Raw genomic sequence first — 24,794 nt, forward strand, 5'->3', positions numbered from 1 at the left:
TGTCGCAATCGGCACCTGGCTCCAAGCACGTAGATGTGAGGAGGGCAAGTCTTCTCTTAGGCAGACTCCCGTGCCTTCTCAGTTCGGGGCCGTAACAGGTTCACTTACCAAAACGAGGCAGACGCGCAAGTGTATTTTTCTCCCACCGAGAACGCAAGCCTGCCGGGACAGGGCTTGGTCATCACCTGGGTCCCGGGGTTCAACCAAGAAAGAGAAGGGGACTGAGAGGCAGATGTTCCGAGGATGTGACATGCGCCTCCGTAGCTAGAACCTCCCACGGGTACTTTTTTTTTTTAACGTTTATTTTTTGTTATTATTTTTGAGAGAGAGAGAGAGAGACAGAGACAGAGAGAGAGAGAGAGGGAGACACAGGCTCTGGGCTCCGCGCTGTCAGCTCAGAGCCCAACGCGGGGCTCGAACTCTTGAACCTTGAGATCATGACCTGAGCCGCAGTCAGACGCTTAACCCACTGGGCCACCCGGATGCCCCACCTCCCACCGGTTCTTTTGTGGTTTGGGCAGAACTGGAAGGCTGCCACTTGTAATTACCCCTGTGCATCTGTTGGTTGGCTGCTCTGAGCCTATGATGACCCCCTGTTCTTACTGCGTGAAGGAGGGATGTGAAGCCCGTTCCCGAGCTTCGGGCAGTTGGGGGGGATCTGCAGCCCGCTGTCGCCATGATCACTGAACGTGGCCTGGGTGGGAGGGCGGTGTCTGCTCCTGCCCCAGTCGGCTTGGGCCACCATGACGAATGCCATAGACCGGGAGGCTTGCGGACATTTATTTTCTTACAGTTCTGGAGGCCAGAAGTCCAAGCTCAAGCAAGGTTCAGGCCAGTTGGGTTTCTGGTACAAGCTGTCTTCCTGGCTTCCTTCTCACGTGTTGTCTCCTCTGAGCACAGGGGACTGAGCACAAACTCCGCTCTCTCTCCTTGTAAGGATCCTAATCCTGCTGGATCAGGGCCCTCACCCTTATGACTTCATGAAACCTTAAGCACCTCATAAAGGCCCTCTTGTCAAACGCAGTCGAACGCTCTAACTGGAGGTTAGAGCGTCATTGGAGGGGACAAAACTCAGTCCCTAGATGTTTTCAGTCTTTTTTATTTTTATTTATTTGTAAATCCATTATCCCTCTGTTCCTTTGAACTAAATACTATGTGTCTTTTTTCACAAGGGCTAATTTCATAAACTAAAGAATAGAGTGGACATATCATCTTAAATATTTAGAATGACAGATGTCTGTAAACCACAAGTTTGAGAATCACTGAACAGTATCCTTCAACCATAAGTGGAGGGCAAGTTGGGATTTGCTCCTCGACTCTATCTAAAGTTGTTTTGTAATTATCTCCCTGTCACCCCCACCACCACTACGTCTCCCGCAACCAAGATTTTACCCTGGACCTTCTGAGAATGCTGAGGTCCTTTTGAGAAAAAGCAAAGAAAGAAGTGTGTGAAGATAGGAGATTAAGGGTTAATGTGTAAATACAATTATATGTACTTATGGTATCTTATAGTTAGACCTTAGTTTTAATTTTTTTTACTATATTTTGAGGGCAAATTTAAATGATAACTTCCAAAGCATATCTCAAGAAGGAAGAGTAAGGATACGAACCATACCAGGATACCCACTGCCCACAGAGAAAAAGAGCCTTACTAATGTCTAAACAGTTGCATTCCTGTCCCTTCTGCACAGAAGGGCTGATACTTTGTTTATAACTTCCTCCATCCTTTCCCTGTTGAGTACATGGATTGTGATCCTAATAATAGATTGTTTGGTTTTGCAGGGTGATGGGAGGAAGTGGGTTTCTTTTTCCTTTATTGTTAACATTGTGGTTGGGGAGGAAGAGAAGAGCAGGTCTTGCATTCGATCCCTTTCTTGGGGGAGCCCCAGGCGTCACCACGGATGCCCTCCCCCCGACAAGACCAGGGAAACGGCCACTCTCAGTCCTTGGGGCCCAGCAGTGCCCTTCTGATAAAAACCTGCTGCCAGCAGCTTCTTGTCTTTGGGGGTACCTCCCACTTCTTTTTTTTTTTAATTTTTTTTTTTCCCCAACGTTTTTATTTATTTTTGGGACAGAGAGAGACAGAGCATGAACGGGGGGGGGGGGGGGGGTGGCAGAGAGAGAGGGAGACACAGAATCGGAAACAGGCTCCAGGCTCTGAGCCATCAGCCCAGAGCCCGACGCGGGGCTCGAACTCCCGGACCACGAGATCGTGACCTGACTGAAGTCGGACGCTTAACCGACTGCGCCACCCAGGCACCCCTCCTCCCACTTCTTGCTTTGCAACCTTTTGTTGTGCCTTCCTGCCTTCTGAGTTCATCATGACAGGTAAAAATACTTTGTTTTCATATTTTATCCACTATTTTTAGCTGTTTCCATCCGAATGCTCTTCTGGGACATTGACTAGGCTTCTGGTCAATGGAAGGCTCTATCCTATTTTTAGTTTTAAAACACTCCCATCATTTTTCTGTGCTTTCTTTTCAGAGAGCCATATGGTCCTGGAAGAAACTCATTTTGATTGTGAGCCAATTACTTTCTTTTCCACTTATTTATTTATTTATTTATTTATTCATTTATTTATTTATTTTGGCATCCCTCTTTTTTTTTTTTTTTTTTCCAACGTTTATTTTATTTTTGGGACAGAGAGAGACAGAGCATGAACGGGGGAGGGGCAGAGAGAGAGGGAGACACAGAATCGGAAACAGGCTCCAGGCTCTGAGCCATCAGCCCAGAGCCCGACGCGGGGCTCCAACTCACCGACCGCGAGATCATGACCTGGCTGAAGTCAGACGCTTAACCGACTGCGCCACCCAGGTGCCCCGGCATCCCTCTTTTAAATGACTACCTAGTAATTTGACAAGATGTATGTAAACAGCTGATTACATTGCTTGACTTGCTGGAGATTATTTTTTTCATTGGGATGCACCTGGGTAGGAAGTATTTTAAGTACATTGAAGAATGGAATTGTAATTTTGTTTAGAGTTTGTATGTGTGTTTACATGTGTGTATGTATTCTCTACCAGGCTGCTGCACTGAATAATAATAAAGATTCCAGCCAGAACTTCTCGCGACTGTTTAACGGACACGTCTACAGTGGTGTACAAACTTTGGGGAAAGAGCTCTTTATGTACTTTGGACCAAAAGCTTTACGGTAAGATAAACCTGTACAATGCATCTTATCTCTCCCCGTTTAAAGATGTGTAGGAGGCTTTTCTTGTAGTTCGCCGGGTGTCACATTTAATCATGTAGAAAGTACTCCGTTTTTAAGAGGGCTCTCATATAAGAGGTTGAGATTCTATCATGGAAAGCCATAAGCAGCAGCAGAATAAATTGTGATGTCATCGTTACTTGGAAGGCTAGTCAATTTATTTCTTTTAAGAAAAACCGATAGGCTGGACGGGCTTCTGGGAGATGCTGGAGGGGCGCAGCGGGGCGCTGCTCTTTGCAGATTCCCCACACGGCTCTTCTCCCCTCCTGTTTTCACCAGGCATTTCTCGTATCAGTGACAGCAGTTTCTCTGCATTTCTAACAGCTCCTAGTTTGGTTTAAGCCTGTCTGTAGATTTTTATATTTTTCCATCTCCCTTCTTTTTCCGAAGTCTTGTATGCAATCAGAAACTTACTTCTAGAATTCCAAAACCGTGCACAGAAGTCACAAATTCTCCATTCTTCCACAGCGCTTTTGCAAAGTCATTGCTAATGTGTTGGCAGTGAACGACGAGCAGTCCGCTACCTTGGTTGACTTAACTCCCAAAATGTCACAATGTTTGTACCTGCCAGAGCGTGATCCCCTGTTTAACGTTTGCAGGAAAATGAGAGAGGCCTGTGGATTTGTATCTTTGTCTTCTCAGAGTTTAGCCTAAGGTATCGCAAACTGTAAAGAATGGTAGCGCCTCCTTGAATCTCTTTCAGCGTGTCTTTAAGATACTGAGCGATTTCACCTTAACAGAAGAGTCCTGTTCCTAGAGACCTCGTGGTTCTAACTGAAGGCGACTGATGGTCACGAGGAGATCATATGACTGGATGATGGTTATTTACTGCACCTCGTCTCCCACACGTTTAGAGAACTTCGGAGTTGATGACATGGCTTTTCCTTTGAAATGGGCTCTCTTTGTTGTCAGCAGCTGCTGTCCTTGGACGAGTATCACTTCATGGTTTTGTCTTAGTCTGGAAATGATCGCATCAGCATATGCTTACCGGTTCACGCAGTAATGACCCACGGAAGGCTGCATTATCGTTTTGGTAGATGGATGTGATTGAAAACTCTTGACTCTGAACTGAGCGGGACACGACGTGACTCTTACTGAGCCCACGTAAGGTGGTTGAAACACTGATATGTTATTGATTCTCTGGTGTTAGGTGCAGATTTATTTCTGTAGGATGAGAGGGACGTTTTTATCAGGCATTCTCCAGCAGACTGAGAAAGGGGGAATCATTTCTCAGTGCTCGGCTGTCAGTAAGTGTTCCCTGAAGTTCTAAACAAGGGCAATCACCTCTTTAAACGAACTGAACTGGTACCATCCCTGGGGACTACGTGTCTCCACGTATGGGTGGAGAAAAGTGCAGTGTCTGGCTTCCTTTCAATTTCCTACAGCCCTAACGACCATTTGATGTAATACTTCAAGGTCAGTGGCAGATCAGCTATTTGAATACGAGCCGAGTAACCTAAAATCAACTGTATCCCCCTTCGCAATTTAATATAAGTTAAAAATACACACACATATGCATATATACACTCCCAACCTGCGCTTCTTAGAATGGGTGACTGTCAAAGACGTGGGGTCGCTGCGTGAGGTTGCGAGTCTGTGGGCGCGAGATAGAAATGGAGCGTTCATTTCTGACCTCGTTTTGCTACCCACCGGGCTGCTCTGCATCTTAGAGAGCAGGTAGCAGGAAACCCACTTAGTGATCGCTTCCATTTATCCCTTAATGCGCAGCTTTTTACAGTTAAAAGTGCCCTGGGCTTTAATACATCTTACAGGGCAGGCCATGAAAATTCCTGGTATTCACTCATAATGGAAGTAGAATGTGGCCCGGCGCTCTGTAAGAGGATCTGCCTTCCAAACAACCACACTTCAGAGGGATACAAATTAGAGTGAGTATTTCTGTTACTAAAAGATTATCAAAGTGCTCAAGCGTTCCTGTGAGTGCCATAGAAGACTGAACTTACTTGCTACGCGTTTATTTTTTGGAGCCCAGTTGTGGCGTCCTGTGTGACTAATACCTGCACTCCTTCTGAACACTTTAAAGAAGCTTGTCACCTATAACAAAACGAAAATCATTTTAAGTTTTTGGCTATACACGTGGCAAATACTCATTAGAGGAGGCCGAGCCGTAAAGAGCAAGCAGGAATAAATGTATACGTTGGCGGTCTCGCTCCCAAGTATCACCTCCCTTAACTGTGGGTGCATGCGCCAGCACACGGTACTGTGTGGGCACACAGACACACACACCCTCCAAGCTGCCATTTTCCATCAAACTGAACCCAGCTGTTACATCCTGGACCAACATTCGAAAGATATTTTTTTAATGAATCTCTCTTTCCAAAGCACTTCGCCATTTCCAGCTTGTGACTTATAGGACTCCGGTGGCTTGTATCGTGTTCGGAAACTGTTATCTGAAACGTTTCGGAGGCTTTGCCATTTTAGAGAACCTTTATACATTATCGATTTTGTAATTTATTGGAGTTTAAGTGATACCATCCTCTAAACAGATTTGCATGAGACAACATGTTTGCTGAACAGCCTTTAAGGAATCTGTCCTACGCTACTCACAAAAGGGTTTTACAGCTTAGACGTGGTTCTTGCGATCTGTCGCTTAACATGTTAGAAAAACCGAAGCGTGGGGAGAGATTCTAAATGAAATCATGTACTTTAAGAGGAGTCACTCCTACGATGTGTCTGCCTCACTTGCTGACTTGTCTCTTAAAGATAGCACTTCTTCTCGAAACTGGTCGTCTGGCCACACTAACTGCAGAGTTCCTGTTGACTCTGACAGTGTTACTGAACCTTCTCTCTCACACAGTGGGTTGGGTCAGTGTGGGTTCTTCTGTGAGACTTTCTCATCTGAAGGCTCTGTGATGTAGGCAAGCTGGGATATGAGGCCTCAGGACCTGTCGGTGGCCATGTTCCCGGGCTTGTGAGGTGGTGCAGGATAAAACCAGCCTGCACAAAGGCTTTAGCCCCTCCTTCCATCCGTTCCTGCGATCCGGCTGCTTTCCTGCCTTTCCTGTGCTTGATTCTTCAGACTTCCCCTCTGATTCCGTGAGCTCAGTATTCCTAAACCTGTTTCAATTGGGTTTCTGTTACCTGCAAGTTAAGAAAACTGACCATTATCCAAAGGTACAGACTTCCAGTTTACCGTGTATTTTCTCTAAATACATCCTGCGATATAACATACAGCATGGGGACTACAGCGTTTAATAACACTGTATTGCATGTTTGAAAGTTGCTAAGAGAGTAGATCCTAAAAGTTCTCATCACAGGAAAAACATTTTCTTAACTACGTTTGGTGACCTATGTTAACTAGACTCACTGTGATCGTTTTGCAATGTATACAGATACTGAGTCATTCTGTTGTACAAGTGGAACTAATATAATGCTCTCTGTCAGTTGTACCTCCGACTTAAACGAAGGAAAGAAGGAAGGAAGGAGGAAAGAGCGGAAGAGAAAATAAGAGCACTCACCATTAAAAGTAATCTGTGGGCAGAAAATTAAGCATCTTTAGTTCGTGAGATGATAAATTGTTGACATTTTTATTTTCTATTTCGGTTGTGATGGTCCTGTCAGGCGCAACTGGAGAAAATCTGGAAATCTTCACCTCTTTCGCTCCCTTTCCCTCCTGCACCTGATGGCCTGCGTGATTACCAGTCCTGCCTGCCTTTTCCTGTTTCACTTAATAATACATGCCATCTTATTGCAATTTTTTTCCTTATTTTAAAAGTAATGCGTAAGTCGATTATAAAACATTAAGAGAGTTCCAAAAAGTGTAACGGCAAAAGTAAATACCACCCATAATTACAATCACCGAAAAAGGGCACTCTTAACAATGTTTGTACACATCATAGGTAAAATACAAATTGTATATATACCATATATTCATACACAGTTTATATCACATGTGCACAGATCATATGATATTTATGTATTACAATCTTTATATAAATGGGAATTTTAATTATGTGAGGCTTTTGTTTTACACAGTATGCATATTGGTGTCAAAATAGACGTGTGCCTTGTTATTTTGCATAGTATTCCACTAGATCGTGTATATCTCACTGCTGACTAGCATTTCACCCCATTTTTCACTCTAATACCTCTGTAGTGAACATCCTTGAGCATGTATCTTTTACCATTGTGATGTTTCCTTAGGATAAATTCCTAGATGTGGATTTGCTGGATCTTGGTTACTGGTGCTTTTTTTTTTTTTTTTTTAATTTTTCAACATTTATTCATTTTTTAAAAAATATTTTAATGTTTATTTTTGAGAGAGAAAGAGATGGAGCACGAGCAGGGGAGGGGCAGAGAGAGAGAGGGAGACACAGAATCCAAAGCAGGCTCCAGGCTCTGAGCTGTCAGCACAGAGCCCGGCGCGGGGCTCAAACCCACAGACTGTGAGATCGTGACCTGAGCCAAAGTCGCTCAACTGACTGAGCCACCTTGATGCCCCTACTGGTGCTTTTTTATATCCCTTTTGAAAGCGTATGGAAATCTATCATGAGCAGAAAGCACAGGCGTCTGCACCTGGTCATACAGTAGAGAACGGCCCGTGCGTGGCCTGCCTTGGCTCTGATTGTGTAGTATTTATCCAAATCTCTGTGTGAGGTTATAAAAGCCCAGAAATGTGTTAATATAAAACCCATGTGCAGCACCATAATAGCTGTGGAATGGGGGGCACCTGGGTGGCTCAGTCGGTTGAGCGTCCGACTTAAGCTCAGGTCATGATCTCGCTCGTGGTTCGTGAGTTCGAGCCCTGCGTTGGGCTCTGTGCTGACATCTCAGAGCTCTCTACCCCTCCCACACTCATGCGCTCTCTCTCTCTCTCTCTCTCTCTCTCTCTCTCTCTTTCAAAAATAAGCATTAAAAAATTTTAAAAAAATTGTGTAAGGTTAGGGACCTTATCATAACAGATTGACCTGGCCTGCTATTCTCAACTGATAACTGTAATTTTAATTGTTAAAATGATTTAAATATACCTGCTTCATAATTCAACATCTCGCACATCTTTGGATCTGGTTCTGTTGACTGCTTTATCTCTTGACATTGAGTCCCTTTGTTTTTCTTTCTTGTTTTTTGTTCTTTATCTCCTATTTTTATGTGCCATAATTTTTTTGGATCCCAGATAACCCTGTTGAGAGCAACAGTAGAGACAAGTAAATAATATTTGAGCTCAAATATTCTCTCTTTCCAAAGCACTTCGCCATTTCCAGCTTGTGACTTATAGGACTCCATCAGGTCATGTGGGAGATTGAGGAGTTGAGCTTGGTTTGGATCCTGTTGTGTTGTCATTGGCTCTGGGGACAGTGACATCGAAAACTTGAGCTGCTGCTCAAGCCTTATGCCTCGAGCATGGCCTGGTATGGCTGTGGCTGGTTCTCTGTGTTTCTGGCCTGCTCTCAGCTTTTACAGACCCTGCGTATTAGTATCAGGGGATTCCTCCACACGCTTCTCCTCCCCACCCCCACCCCCACCACTGCTGTTGCCTGTCGTGCAGTGAGAGGTGCATGATGGGGAAAGTGGTTCTTCTAGGCCACCGTGCATTTGGACCTCAGGGTTGCACTTTGCCCAGAGCTGCTGACCCTCTCTTCCCCCAAGGCAGCCACATTCTTACTTCCATGTGGGGGTGATCTCTAGTCAAAGGGCATTTCTTTCTTCTAAGTGGAACAGATGTCTCGTCGTATCGTATCCGTGCAGGAATCCTTGACAAAGCTGATTCCCAGTCTCTCCCCTAAAGACTGACGGCTTTTGCTCTGCTTGTCCTCAGACGCGGTGCGTTTGGCCTGAGCCCGCTGGCGAAGAGCTTCCTGCCCTCCCCGGTGGCAGCCTGCCTGTTTTAGCTCCAAGGAGAGGACTTCCTGTGGGTGCGGGGGGTTCCCGTTACCCCTGAGGGCCCCGGGCTTTTTGTTTGTACCTCTCCCTCGGCTACAGACAGGTGCCGTGCCACCGGGGGGCCTCCTTCAGTCCCCTCCCAGGACTCCCCTTTCTCCCGCCCAACTGCTGCACGCCGTGCGACAGAGCTCACACACCAGCCCTCACACACGAGCCCGTGCTCTCTGTATCTGGGACTCCAGGAATTCTCAGCTGTTCCAGCAGCCACACTCAGGAGTGAGAGGTTCTTGGATTCAGCAGTTTCCTTCTTACCCATTTCTGCAGTTAAGTAATTTGTGTGTCTGTGTTTCCACATGGAGGGACTCGGGACTCTTCGGAATTTGGCCTACCTGGCTGCCTGCAGCCCCATGTCTCTGACGGGCTCAAGAGAACTTAGCATTTTGTCAATAATAGCAGTTTTCTCTCCGTATTGGGAGACGAGCTCTATGTGCTTTCAGCTTGCATAGCCTAAGCAGATTCAGAACTCCCTGCTGCTGCTTTCACATCGTTAAGTCCAGATTGTTTTAGAACTTCTTTCTTTAAATCCGTACCATAAGCTTTACGATAATTGTATTCAACTATTTTACACTTGTTATTATCCCTAGGTCACTTCTGACTACTTGCTAATCTTCATAAGCAATTGTCTTGTTAGCAATGTACAGTTGTCACTAAGATGAACCTCTGACACCGTCGCTGATGCTGTTTATGTTTGTGTAAGGATATTCCGATCTTTCTGATGGAATGTGGCTGCTGTTGAAAACAGGATCAGGTATTACTTACTGGTCTGTGTTAGGAGGTTATTTCTAACTAGAGGAATTTTCCCAGTATCACTTCAGTTTTTAGTTTGGACATAATTCTTTTATATCAGAACTTTGGCTGCAGGTGACAGAAGCCAAACTCCACTGAGTTCAGTGATTATTTATTGTAAGAATACGGAGTATCGTACCTGAAGATAGAACAGTCGGGTTTCAGGGAGAACTGGAAGCAAAGACTAAATGCTCTGAGGACTCTGCAGTTTTTGATTCTCTCGCTGTCATCTGCTGCAATCTTCCTTTCTGCAGACAGGCCTCTCTTGGCTTCTCTGCTGCCCATGTTGGGTAATATTCCCAGAGACCGTTCCCACATTAGATCTCCTAGTACTCACAAGAAACTGATCTCTCTGCATCCCGAATCCATAAATTCGTCAGGAGAATGCTGATGAATCCAGATACTGGATACTCATGGACCCAGCTTGACTCAGCTGTGCATTTCTGAATCGGCTATGTCAAGGCATGAGATCTTGAGGAAGGGACAAGAGGTGAACTCAAAGTTGGGCCTAAGGCCCCCTGTTGGCAGGCAGCCATACTGCGCAGAGTAAATGATCTTGGGTAACCAGTCTGACTGGGGGTGGAAGGGGCTTGACAGGATCAGGAGATAGAAGCAAAGATCTAATAAAATTTTCCTAACGGGTTGATGATAATGAGTCTTAAAAAACATATCTAACTCTTGAATGTAAATGTGATAATGAGCCTATGTCCTGGTCTATAAAGGATCAGTATGGCAATTTTAAAAAACAGTACAGATGTGTAGTGTGCCTCAGAAATTTTCACGATGCTGGTCTGCTTTTCTTAGTTTAGTGTCAAGGGTACTTAACACAAAATGTGGTGCGTTGGGACTCAGTAGTGACAACGTTCTGGTGTTCAATTAAAAGAAATAAAAATAAACTAAATACACTTTTGTACACACATTTTCTTCTAAATTGAATAGATGTATAAGACCACACACAAAAAAAGAAGCCTACTTAATTTGATTCAGGGCTCTTATTGGGGCTACTGCGGCAATTCGTTTGGGTCTTAACCTTTGAGATATTTTATGTGGATGCAGTTTCATTACAGAAGGTGATTTAGAACCCACTTTATGAGCCATGCAACTAAAAAAGATTTTAGATGTGATGGCTTCTGGGCATGACAGCTGTATACCTTTCGCTGGGGTTGAACCTCCAGAAGCTAAATTATGGAGTACTTACAGGCACACATTTTTCCTGTCAGGAACTATGGGGCATGTAAAATGCATTTGTGATTGATAGTAGGGCACACAGAGTTTAAAACCCACATTTTTAAAGTTAGACTGGTTAACCTTGTACAATACTGTAACACGGTGCCTCGGAATTAGAAGCACCGTGCGGTAACATTTGCTGCCAAAAGAGCCATATTTATTAACTCAACAAAGCTGTAAGGAGAAGGATCAGAAAGGCGGAACACAGTATTTCATCTCGAGAATCATTTGCCATCTCCATCATCAGAGGCCTCACCAAACCACTTTTTCTCTTGCTTTCTTTCATGTGTGCGTGCATGCGTGTTTTTACTGGACATGCTAATCAGTCCTATAAAAACTGAAAGGTTCCAAGGTTTTCATCACTGCATTGTGGCTTTCAAGCTAACCGTAAATATTTATAAATCCCCTCTTCCCAATACGTATAAAGGTAAAAGAAAACTAAAAGAACTGAAGACAATAGCATTTTGACTCGTCCTCTTTTGATAACGAACGATTTTGCAAAAAAAAAATTGCTTCATTGTGCATCCCGGAGCATGGGGGAACAAAACAGGGTCTTAAACCGTAGATACCATTTTGGAGTCGGTAAACACTTGCCATCCATTGTGGCTAGAAATACAGAATTTGAACGTTAGTGGCTTTATAGAATTTGTATAAAAAACAAAACAGAAACAACTAGAGGCAATTTAAATCTAGCCTCATCTCATCCAAAGCCTTTGAATCTGAGAGAAAGCGGAGATGCTAGATTGTTCTGTGAATAAAAGTACTTCATCTGACAAGAAAAGAAGAACAGGGTATGTGTTCCTGAGCTTATTGTGGGGCCCTGTTATTTTCCTAGGAATTTATTTTATTTGTGGTTTGAAAAACTGATTGTCACACCTAGTTTTATAAGGATACAATGCCCTAACAGAAGAATATACAATACGAACTACATTGTTTGCCCTCTGAAAGCGCCTGTCTTGACTATCATTTGTTTTCTTATAATCCAAAACGTGAAACGAAGGAAGAAAAACTAGATACACGGTATACTTTCTGCCACTCAAAAATGGGTCTGATGTTGTTTCAGGATTCATTTTGGAATGAAAGGCTCCATCATGATTAATCCACTGGAGTGTAAAAATAAAAATGGAGTTTCTCCTGTTCTTGAAGTCCAGCTCACCGAAGATCTCATTTGTTTCTTTGACTCATCGGTAGAATTCAGGTAAAAAGGAGAAGAAAAGAAAAGTACTTCAGCTGGAAAAGTGCAGAGTTAGAGCTGCGGTTTGAAGTGTGGAGACAGGTAGATGTTTTAAAAATGGTTTATAACTGATAAACACTCATTTTGGAAGAGGCGTCGGATAATCTAGTTTGTTAGGGTCTTTATTGTTGGGCTCTAGAACTCTTCTGCCCTGATTAACGGAAGGTGTGTGTATCCGAGATCATTTTAAATGACACTGTGTGAAGGCTTATGATGAATGTCTTTTATATTTCCTTTCTACAGAAACTCTACAGAAAGCCAGCAGAGAATAAGAATGATGGAAGAATTAGATGTATGTTCGCCTAAATTTAGTTTCTCAAGAGCAGAGAGTGAAGTTAAAAAGCAAAAAGGACGGATGTTGTGTGACGTGTTAATGGACCAGAAAGTATTGCCTGGGGTGGGGAACATCATCAAAAATGAAGCTCTCTTTGACAGTGGCCTCAACCCAGCTGTCAAAGTAGGTGATAGAAGTTTTTTTTTTTTTTTTTAAATGATTTCTGTATTTTTAAATACTGTTAAGGGACCAATGTGTGACACTCGAGTCCGTGTTGCAGTAAAACATTCTCCCCAAACAGAGACTTTGAGGGTGTTTGTTGTCGTCAGCTTCTTTTTTTTTTTTTTTTTTAATTTTTTTTTTTCAACGTTTATTTATTTTTGGGACAGAGAGAGACAGAGCATGAACGGGGGAGGGGCAGAGAGAGAGGGAGACACAGAATCGGAAGCAGGCTCCAGGCTCTGAGCCATCAGCCCAGAGCCCGACGCGGGGCTCGAACTCCCGGACCGCGAGATCGTGACCTGGCTGAAGTCGGACGCTTAACCGACTGCGCCACCCAGGCGCCCCTGTCGTCAGCTTCTTAATGAGGCCAACACAGACCACTCTATTGTTTTTAAGTTTATTTATTTATTTTGAGAGAGAGTGGGTGAGGAAGGGACAGACAGGAAGGGAGACAGAGAATCCCAAGCATGCTAGCGGTCAGCGACGAGCCAGACGCAGGGCTTAAACCCACAGCTGTGAGATCATGTGTGACCTGAGCCGAGATGAAGAGTCGGACTCTTGCGCGACTGAGCCGCACAGGTGTCCCCCGACCACTCTGTTTAAAATTGCCCTGTGCATCCCTTTGTCCCCACCTCATGTCCCCCATCGTCCCTAACTTGCCTTGGTTTTTATTATCCCCATGCCATGGATCACTTTTTGATCAACCTAACTTTCACTTGTTATACTTACTACTTAAAATCTGCCCCCGCCCCCTGCGGCCATGCAGTCTCTTAGGAGGAAGGTGTCCATTTTGCGCATTGAGGTAGCCAAGCATCTAGAATGCAGCGTCTAGCACATGGAAGGCATCAAAGAAATACCTGTTGGGGGGTATGAATGAAGTAAGCTCACAGCTTGCTTTTTGAACCCGGCCTATTAAATTCACACTCCACACACGTATTCCTGCGTGTAGCTGTTCTGATGTTAGCAAATGCTTTGTTGGTGGGATAAGCAAGGAAGAGGTTGAGGAGTAAGAGGTTAGTGGGGGGATGGAAACAAAATTTGGAGCATTTGTTAACTAGCTTAGACTGGAATGAAGGGAAAATACAGATTTCTGGGGAGGGGCGCGTTTTCAGGACAAGGACCGGGTTTGGTTGTTTTTTCCTTGTTCTTCAACAGAAGAGACACAGACTTATTTAAATGAGAAAAAAAAATGGTAAAGAAGGGCAGGTTAAATCTGTAGGAAAGAGAATGGTGATTTATAGGGCAAAGTTGTAAGAAAGTCAGAGAGCTTACAACTCAGACCCAGGTAGAAGGCTATGTATATTTTAGTTTCTAGGGAAGAAACCTACCTGAGGGCTTTTACCTATATCCAACTAGTCTCTTTAAACTAAATCATCTTCTACATGAATCCAAAGGTACCTTTTGATTTTTGTGTAATTATTTCGTAGTTTTTATTAAATCCAGTCCAGTAAGAGGTAAGTCTTAAAAGAAACCAGTTAATGACTTTTCTAGATTAGATTCTGCTTTTTGACTCTTGGAACAGGTTACTTAAATTTCTGTAACATGGGAGTAATTAATAAAACAGATTTTTAATAAGAATGAGCTTTTTAAAATTACCCAGACGTCTATGGAAAACGTTTTTGAAAAAAAGAACCCAGAGTATTGTTATTATCTCTAATAATCTAAGAATTCACTTCTTACTTGTATATCCAGCCAGCCATTCATCTAGTAAAGGAGCATCTGCCCGTAATGTCTGGGAGTTTAAAAATTAACGGCAGTTCTCAAGTTTAGCTATTCGCCCCTTAAGAGCACATGCACGGTTATTGAAAAAGTACAGTTTAACATTGCAACGTATGAGTGAATCTGTTATATAAGATATGGGAAGAGACAAGTGTGTTGTAGAAGCGTATATGTTTTAAGCTTTAAGTAAATGAAAAATATACAGAATACTTTCATACTGTTTATGTCGATTAGATGATTTTAGGTTTTAAGGTCACTGATAAATGAGTTTCTGTTGTGTATAGATGTATGTATACATTGACGTACATAAACAAGGATAAGTCATCAGAATTTTTCCTGGCCTCACCATTGAAACCAAATGCACATGGTGAATAATTCTACAAGGATAACAGATTTATGCCAGGCTGTGTCACAAAAATTTCTTCAGGAAGGTCTATTTCTGAGTTCTTCCATGTGTTAATAAGTGCTCTGATATTAATGCATGTATGTAAATTCATATCTTTTTTAGGCCGAATAGTGTCCTTGATGGTCATCTATTCCTGTGATGATTTTTCCCTCCCTTCCCCTTCCTTCCCCTTCCTTCCCCTTCCTTCTTTTTCCCTTTGTTTCTTTCTTTCATTGTTTTCTTTTTGCAAATCCAGCAGGACTCTTCCACGTGGCTGATAAACAATGCTGGGACTTTGAAGATGTCTGAAACAGAAGAGATATTCAATAAATACTTGAATTTAGATATAAAATTTATAAATTAGAGTGGCAGTTTTTAATCCGTAGTCCTATCACGTAAAAATAAAACCATCGTTACTGACGCTAAATAAATGTGCGAGAAATAGAGTTCTGGAAAGCATGCATGTATTTGAAATCTGTTGAGAGTTCTCTTAAAACTGGCAACTGGTATTATTTTTGTAGAGTAATGAGCAAATTATGAAACTGCCCTCACTTGTTTTTCTATTTGAAGGCTTGTCAGTTAACAGATGAACACACCCATCACCTTGTGAAAATGATACGTGACTTCAGTGTTCTTTTTTACAGGGTAAGAGCAAAATTTTTTCTACTTGTGAAATGTCAACCGCTTCCCTTTTCATTGCACCAAAAATGTTTTGGCTGCATGTAGCCATCTAGTGGCCAGTGTGTAGAGGTACAATAAGGGAGAGTGATGTGTGGGCATAATGAACATCTGGAAATTTTATGTCATGGCTCAGTCCAAACTTGTCTCACGGTAATTATTTTAAATGTAGACTAAGGTGGGGAAACAGCCATGTTAGCATTTTACTTACAGTCTCCTTCTGTTTTGGGGTATATAAAAGTAATGTAAGAACTCTAGAGAGAGAACTCAATTCTTTGGAATAAATAGTCCTCCGTTCAGTCAGATTTTGCCACTTGCTGTCTTTGTGTTTTGCATCATGTAGGTAATTTAGGTTTAGTTTCCTCATCTGTAAAATGGGATAATAAATTTTCTCCATCTACCAGAAGGACTATTTTGAGAATGAAATAAGTACTTGCTAACCTGTAAATTTGGAAGTTGTAAATATGCGTATACATGTGCATATAGTGTTCAAAAAACAAATTTTATCTTTTAAACAAGGTATCATGAATGTGTCATTTTTTTTTTCTCCACTGTCCATTTTCTGTATTCAAAATTTTTATTTTCACTCTGTTCAGAAAGGCAGCTATGATAGGAGTCTTCATTAATTGGCCTGGAGTGTTACTGAACCTCCTGCTTTACGTGTGTGCCTTGAGTATTATGACTATTTTACTTCTTGAGAGAGAGAGAGAGAGAGAATGAGGTGAGTGGGGGAGGGGCAAAGGGAGAGGGAAAGAGAGAATCCCAAGCAGGCTCTGCACTGTCAGTGTAGACCCTGATGTAGGGCTCGATCTCATGAACCACGAGATCGTAACCTTAGCCAAAATCAAGAGTTGGACGCTTAACCTACTGAGTCACCCAGGCGCCCCATAACTTTTTTTTTTTTTTTTAGTTTTTTTAAATGTTTATTTTTGAGAGACATAGAGTGGGAGCAGAGGAGAGGCAGAGAGAAAAGGAGACACAGAATCTGAAGCAAGCTCCAGACTCTGAAATATCAGTACAGAGCCCAACGCGGGGCTTGAACTCAAAAACCACGAGATCATGGCCTGAGCCGAAGTCGGACGCTTAACTGACTGAGCCACCCAGGAGCCCCACCCCATAACTATTTTAATATTCTGTATGCTTACTTATTCTTCCAGGGGAAGGTGATTATAGAGAACTATCCATTTTCTGCCCCTGTTAAGTTGGGTATTTTAATACTTCGTTTAAATCGATAGAGGTTGTTTGTGTAATTTTCATCTTACATATGGTGAGTCATATTTCTGGGTCTTGAGATTTTCGCAGTGCTGATGTAAACCCAAAACATCCTCTTTTTAGGAGCTTTAAGTATATATATGTGAGTAGAATAAAACTGTGACAGGGAATATCAAAATGTCTTTTGAGTTGGAATGTATACCAAATGGAACATGTTCTTGGCTAGGGAGGCATTTGAATTTTTATTTTCTTTTTTAGTGAATTTGTAAGATGAAAGGTGAAAAAGCATTGTCAGATCAACAAAGAAGATGATCTCAAGTTTTTGGCCCTAGAAATAATGTTTTGTTTTTGTCTGTTGAAAGAAAGTGAGCAGCTTTAGTGTTCTAAAAATAAATCAGATTTCAAGCTAATCTAGTCTTTTTCTTATAACCACATAATTATGTTTAATTTAAAAAAAAAACCTTAAAAGCATGAGAGACATTTTACATTGTAGAACTTTTATGTCCCATTTAAATAAAAAGATAATGCTATGCAAAGGATAATTTTGAATACTAATAAGTTGTAAAATAATGACTTAATTATTTCACACAAATGTTGTTTGACAAATATTGCTGAATCTTGTCAATACCTTTTTCTCAGATGAAAAGAAGAGATTATATGGACATATGTACAAGCATGTAAATTTTAACCAAATTATTTTCAGAAATGACTTTCAAGAACGTGTCTTTGGCTCCTTAGCAACACTGTCTTATAGAAATATTATAATGTTTGGTTTTTTGTTTGTTTGTTTTTAGTGCCGGAAAACTGGATCTGTTATCTCTAAACACTATAAGGTTTACAAGCGTCCTAACTGTTGTCAGTGCTGTTGCAAAATAACTGTGTGTCGCTTGGGAGAGAATAACAGGATGACATATTTCTGTCCTCGCTGTCAAAAAGAAAATCCTCAACATGTTGACATATGGTGAGTTACCTAATGTAAACGTATATACCATTTGCCCTAATTGGCTAACTCAAAAGCTATTAGTAAGAACCTAATTCAAAGACATTTGAACTCTTGGAAGGAAATGGTAAATAACATTATCAAAACACCAGGATAGGGCTCCTGAGTGACTCAGTTGAGCGCCCGACTCTTGATTTCAGCTCAGGTAATGATCCCAGGGTCGTGGGATCGAGCCCCGAGTCGGACTCCGCCCTGAGTATGGAGCCTGCTTAAGATTCTCAGTCTTCTCTCTCCCTCTCCCTCCCTCTCCCTCCCTCTCCCTCCCTCTCCCTCCCCCTCTCCCTCCCTCCCTCTCCCTCCACTCCTCCCTCTCCCTCCCTCCCTCTCCCTCCCTCTCCCTCCCCCTCTCCCTCCCTCTCCCTCCCTCTCCCTCCCCCTCTCCCTCCCTCTCCCTCCCTCCCTCTCCCTCCCTCTCCCTCCCTCTCCCTCCCTCTCCCTCCCTCTCCCTCCCTCCCTCTCCCTCCCTCTCCCTCCCCCTCTCCCTCCCTCTCCCTCCCCCTCTCCCTCCCTCTCCCTCTCCCTCCCCCTCTCCCTCCCTCTCCCTCCCTCTCCCTCCCTCCCTCTCCCTCCCTCTCCCTCCCTCCCTCTCCCTCCCTCTCCCTCCCTCTCCCTCCCTCTCTCTCCCTCCCTCTCTCTCTCCCCCATCCCCCACTCACTCTCTCTCTCCCCCATCCCCCCCCCTCTCAAATTAAAACAACAACAACAACAGAAAACAGGATAAGCTGAAGACGATAAATGGACCACTTCTGGATTCAGTAGAACAAATGCAGTTCAGATGTTAATATCCAGCGTTTGGTTTTTATCTTGTCTGTAAAATGATTACCAGGAGGTGTAGATAGGTCAATAATTGGACAAATGCAACTCTCTTCAAAGGTTTTTGCTTTAGTTAGAAATAATATTAAAAAACCTAAGCCACATCTCTTTGCAAAATTCTTGTCTTATTGGTTATATAATTGGCTGCTTGCTAAACAAGAACGCGGTGACTCTTCCGGCTGCTGAATATGTCTATTCCAATTACGCCTTCCAGAACTAGGGAAATAACCACAGGATAGGTTCAGGGACCCACTGAGATGGGTCTGAGCTACGACTCCATTGATCACCTGACCTCTCTAAGCCCCTACTTTGTCAGTGGAGCGCAGTGCTGTTTTGAGTCTCTTTGAATTAGCCTCTGTTTGGAGCCAGTGTCCAGTGGTCCCCAAAAGGTCTGATTACTTCCTCTTTCCCAGTGCGCAGTTACCCTGGTAAAAGGCTTTAGGTCCCTTTGGGAAAGGCTGGGACAAATATCAATAATATAAAGGAGTGTTGGGCGCCTGGGTGGCTGACCCAGGTGTCTCACTCTTGATTTCAGCTCTGGTCATGATCTCACAGTCCGTGGCATCGAGCCCCATGTTGAGCTCTGCCCTGAGCATGAGTCTGCTTGGGATTTTCTTTCTGTCCCTCTGTTTCTGCTCTTCTTCTGCTCACACTTCCTCTCTCTGTCTCTCAAAATAAATAAACATTTAAAAAGTAATAATAAAGGAGTGTATGTGATCATAAGCCAAAATAACCAGTACAGACACAAAGAACATGAAATGCTGTAAGAGTTCAGGGATGTTAAGTGTTTATATGTACACACAAAGCTGGAAAGATGTCATAGAACAAGTGTGAAGTTTGCTTTTCTTTTTTTTTAAAATGTTTTATTTTTGAGCGAGAGACAGAGCATGAGCAAGGAAGGGGCAGAGAGAGAGAGAGGGAGACACAGAATCTGACGCAGGCTCCAGGCTCTGAGCCATCAGCACAGAGCCCAACGCAGGACTTGAACTCACAAACCGCGAGATCATGACCTGAGCCGAAGTCTGATGCTTAACCGACTGAGCCCGCCAGGCGCCCCTGAAGTTTACTTTTAAAAGACAGTTAGCACTTCGGTGAACTGAGAAAACAAACACCATTGGGAAGGTGGAGCAGAGAGACCCTGACCTTTAATGAATAATCACGACATGGTCAAGGGATGGCAGTAACAAGGGCCAAGCCACAGGAGGCTCTGGGTTGGTGGATCATAAAAGCCAGTTTTACAGGTAGAATGGGATCAAAGACTAGGAATTATTAGCTGTTCTGGGAATGGTTGACGTATTGCCTAACTCAGGAGATTAAGGACTCTTCATTGGGGGCGGGGGGGGGGGGGGGAGGCCAAGAAGCTGGTGCAGTGACGGTTGCCGGGCCTGAGGCCAGGACCCTGGGAACGGAGAAGAGGAGCGGGACTTGGGTTAAAAATCTTAAAAAGTCAGTAAGAATTTTGACAGGTTTGATATGTAAGGTGATGTAAGAAGTTTCAGACCAAATAATAGAAATGTTCACTCAGAGGGTCTGGGAGAGTTGGGATAGAGGAGAAAAGATGAATTTTGTCCATGTAAAGCAACAGTGGACTGTCTGAAGAGATGTGTTATGGGCCCTGTCACAGTTGGCAGGTCGTGGCTTGATGGTTATTACGGGCAAGTCTTCGTTTTGGTTATTTATTTATTCATGTTGGAGAGAGGGAGAGGGAGCACCAGCAGGGGAGAGGCACAGAGGGAGAGAGAGAATCTTAAGCAGGTTCCATCCTCAGTGAGGAGCCTGACTGGGGGCTGGATCTCATGACTCTGGATCATGACCTGAGCCCAAACCAGGAAGGAGTCCAACGCTCAACCGGCTGAGCCACCCAGGTGCCCTTACTAAGTGAAATACTCAAAGGAAATCAGTTCACAGGGAATGTAGAGAGGCAGGAACCAAGGTCTGAGCTTCAGGGAATATCCAGAGTAAGAGCAAAAGAGTGAGCCAGGAAGACACAGTGATGTGCTGAGGAATAAGTGCCCAAGCAGGGAAGGAAGCAGCTGTGGACCCTGGGGAGGGAGGCGCCATCTTGCCCAATGGCAGGCTTAGGCCCACGGGCTGGAGGTGATGGGCCGGAGGCGATCTATGGGGGAGGCCCCCATCTGCGCCTTCCCCCGTGTGTCTGCGGCAGTCTCCCCGCCCTCCCTGCCCCTGTGGTTTCCTTTTCATCCCCCCTTCTCTTGTTCTAAGCTCCCCAACCACTCACAGCTTCTTCCTCTCGGCTTCTTCACCCCAGCGTACGGCCACCAAGATCTGAGGTATATTTAGATAATATATTTATTGTGCAGATTTATGGCTTTCTTAGTTTTAATGTTATAGGTGTACTCTTATCTGACCAAATGTGTATGACGCAGTATCTGGCAGAAGGACATTGGATAAATGTTTGTCTCCTGAATAAATGATTGATGTTCTATATTTGTTTTCTGTGAATTGATAGTTTTGGGGGTTTAAAAAAAAAGTATTCTTCCACATGATCAAAGAAATATGTTGATTATCATGTAAATGTTGATTCCAAAGGTTGTTGGAAACTAGGTTTTAAAGACTGAAGGAAAAAAGGTTTTAAAGATGCCCCTGCAACAGACATAGGGGCATCTGTGAGCTAGGGGAGGCCTTGCTCTGCTGCAAATATTCTGAGCCCTGCAATCCGTCCTCTCTCCTAAGCTACTTCTGACTTACGCATTGGCATTCAGCTTAAGACATCATTTGGAAGAGCAACTGTATATTGACAAACACATGTGTGTATAATAAGACTTTTGAAAACTAGTAGCATTTGTCCTATTCTTAGAGATTTCTATACCGATGTTCATTTTCTGGATGAGTTTTTGAACATTTTTAATGTTGATTCCATTTTCTCATCCTAAGTTAAAGTCATCTCAAATTTAGTTGAAGAAACACAAAAGCCCAACAGCATTGATCCCTTTTATTCTTTGAATCACACAAAGTTTATTTAACTCCTTCATGAAGCCCTCCCCCAATTTTAGTGTTTATGGATTACGCCACACTGAATACTTACACCATTTATTGTTGGCTCTTTGTATACGAGCTAGCGTAATATATACAGGTGAGTGTTTTTTCCTTATGAGGTAACTGCTGTCTTTTCCTTTTCTGTGCTAGTCTTTGTTTTACAAATGTTTGAAAATGTGTTACTACTGTCTTAATTAGTGTCTTATAATTCAGGTACTGCAAATACATAGACAAAGTTTAGGGGTGCTTGGGTGGCTCAGTCAGTCAGCGTCCGACTCTTGGTTTCGGCTCAGTGTCACGATTTCCCGGTTCGTGGGAGCAAGCCCTGTGTCAGGGTCTGCTCTGTGTCTGCTTGGGATTCTCTCTTTCCCTCTCTCTCTGCCCCTCCCTGCTCACACGTGTGTGCATGCTCTTTCTCTCTTTCTCAAAATTAATAAATACAAAAAAACAGTTAAAATTTAGCCCGTCAGAGCCTAAGGTGGGGAGTGAATGAGTAAGTAGATCATTAACCCCCCCCCCCCCCCCGCCCCGGGTTTGGAATGGAGGTGCTGCAGAGGGCACTTTTGTACCCGCCCCGGGTTTGGAATGGAGGTGCTGCAGAGGGCACTTTTGTACCAATAGCAGTGGAGTCGTTCTTCCACTTTGGGGAGGGCAAGGAAAGGTGAAGAACGTGGCCTTTGAGATCTGTGGAAGGAATTCCTCCAAGACATGAGGCAGGAACATGCATGTGGAGAGCTGCTGGGGGGGTGGGGGGGTGTTTGTTCCTACCAGGAGACACGTTCAGGTCTCTGAAAACCATCTAATTTGGAAAGTATTGAGAATTGGTTGCTAGTTAATGAGAAGTTACTGATGTTCACAAGCCAGTTCTTTTTTTTTTTTTTTCTAATGTTTATTTATTTTTGAGAGAGAGTGTGAGGGGGGAAGGGCAGAGAGAGAGGGAGACACAGAACCCGAAGCAGGCTCCAGGCTCCGAGCTGTCAGCAGAGTCCGACAAGGGGCTCGAACTCAGCGACCACGAGATCATGACCTGAGCCCAAGTCAGACACTTAACCGACTGAGCCACCCAGAGGCCCCTACGAGCCAATTCTTAAGGCAGGTCTGAGCTGGCAGAGATGTCTGAGGGGAAACGGAGCAATCACAAGGCACTTAGGAGACATGAATGAGGAAAATCTCTAACGGGTTAGTCTTGATAGGACAGCCTTGTTTTGGGAAGCGAGTTTGATCACACAATTGTCATGTTTCAAAACATAATTTAAAAGGGATTCTTCTGAGTACAAGGAAAGAAACCCAGCTCAAATTATCTTACACTAGCATGGGAATCTGTGGGTCTTGTAGCCAAAACGAACATTGGTGTAATTCATGGGATTAGTAAAAAGGTGTAAAAGCTCCAGTCTCGGGAAAACCGGAACCCACCAAGGCGCCCTTGGCTGGGCACTCCACAGACAGAACAGGTGGAAAGAATAAAGGCAGATCTAAGGTGCTTCCTGCTTAAGCCTCTTCTCTCAAGACTCATGATAGTAAATTCCTTTCAGCAGAAGAAGCATGTTCTGGAGGGCTCCCAGGAAGGCCCCGTGCCCCATGAGGGAGGGTCCCGATTAGAATGGAGTAGCAGTTGGTTCCATTGAAATAGCAGTTGGGCAGCAGCATGGATGTTCTTTTTATTCAATGTTTATTTTTCAAGAGAGAGAGAGAGATAGAGGGTGTGTGAGCAGGGGAGGGTAGAGAGAGAGAGAGAGAGAGACACAGAATCTGAAGCAGGCTTCAGGCTCTGAGCTGTCAGCACAGAACCAGACCTGGGACTCAAACCCACAAGCTGTGAGATCACGACCTGAGCCGAAGTCAGACGTGTAACTGACTGAGCCACCCAGGCGCCCCTGGGTGTTCTTTTTATTCAAACGTTCTTTAAATGGTGCTTTATTTTGCCTCACTTTCTTTTTTAATTAATGTGTGCATTTCTACCTTTGAAAAAAATAGTCTGTTTTGTTTCGACAAAGCAAAATGAGTTGTTTCCCATACTTGTACGTAGTTTCCATTGAGAAGTGCAAAGATTTCCTTGGCGACACCCTCATCCTCCACCTGTATCTTAAGTCTTTGGTTTCTGAGAACACAGCCCCTCCCCACTACCTGATAACCTGAGATCATAGTTGAACCCGCTAGTGTTTGCAGTCAGTGAGAGTATGTCCTAAGAGAAGCAGGGAAAGTCCCGGAGAAAGCCTTGCGGTTGCCTTCCCTTGGCTGATGAGAAGAAGAAAAGGAGCACTTTGGAAGAGCCCTGGGAAGTGATTTAGAGAGGGACATCCAGGCCGTTAGAGCAGGTGGGGCTTGACGGATGACAAGCAAGAAATGGTGATCTTCCAGAAAGCAAATTCAGTAGATATCGTAGGACAAAATTCGTTCATTAAACCTCTCTTTGTGGCATATCTGTGGAACTCTATATTGCAGTGGGAGGAGATCTTCTTAAGAAAAGGCTCTATGTCCGTGTATGTGTAAGATGTCAGATAATGACACGCAGTGCTCGGAAGAAGCATCAGCCTCAGTGAGGGGACACATGGCGACAGGGAAGCTCATTTTCAATAGGTTGGGTGGATGAAGTCCCTCAGGAGACTTTGAGAAGGTCTGATGTCTTATAAAGATCGGGGTGGAGGAGAAGGCGACTGGAGAACCATGAAGAAGTCTCTGGTGTCACGGAGAGAAGGAAGGCAGGCGTGACTGAGCGGAGCAGAGTGAATGTGGGCGCAGGGCTGCTCCACTTCGCAGGGCCCGCCCGGCCATGAGAAGAAGTTGCGGTTTTATTCTGAGTATGCTCGGATGCCATCGGAGGTGTGGAACAGGAGAGAAGTAACCGATTCATATGTCAAGTGATCACCGTGGGCAGCGTGGGGTCCACTGACTTTGAGTTAGCCGGGAAGCCACTGGAAGGTTTTGAGCAGACGGATGACGTAAACTGACTTGTGTTTTACGAGGATCGTGCGGCCACTGTGTGGAAAAGGGACTGTGGTGTGACCAGAGTGAAGGAATGACATCTGGGTGCCCTCACGAGTGCCAGTGGTAAATGATGGCAGCTTGGCTGGGGTGGGGTGGGGTGGGGTGGTAAAAAATGGTTCAGTTTAGGCTCTTTTTATTTTATTTTTTTTAATGGTT

General features: G+C 43.9%; 1 protein-coding gene across 1 annotated transcript in view; it reads left to right on the forward strand.

Annotated features, from left to right (window-relative positions):
• Positions 1 to 24,794, forward strand: part of NEIL3 (nei like DNA glycosylase 3) — a 52,195-nt gene that overhangs the window by 12,343 nt on the left and 15,058 nt on the right. The window contains exons 2-6 of the mRNA XM_043557922.1: positions 3,024 to 3,151; positions 12,183 to 12,317; positions 12,597 to 12,810; positions 15,524 to 15,598; positions 17,638 to 17,804. Of these exons, the coding sequence (XP_043413857.1) occupies positions 3,024 to 3,151; positions 12,183 to 12,317; positions 12,597 to 12,810; positions 15,524 to 15,598; positions 17,638 to 17,804 (719 nt within the window). The remainder of the gene's footprint in view (positions 1 to 3,023; positions 3,152 to 12,182; positions 12,318 to 12,596; positions 12,811 to 15,523; positions 15,599 to 17,637; positions 17,805 to 24,794) is intronic.

Source organism: Prionailurus bengalensis, chromosome B1, assembly GCF_016509475.1.
Source record: "Prionailurus bengalensis isolate Pbe53 chromosome B1, Fcat_Pben_1.1_paternal_pri, whole genome shotgun sequence".
Classification (NCBI taxonomy): domain Eukaryota; kingdom Metazoa; phylum Chordata; class Mammalia; order Carnivora; family Felidae; genus Prionailurus; species Prionailurus bengalensis.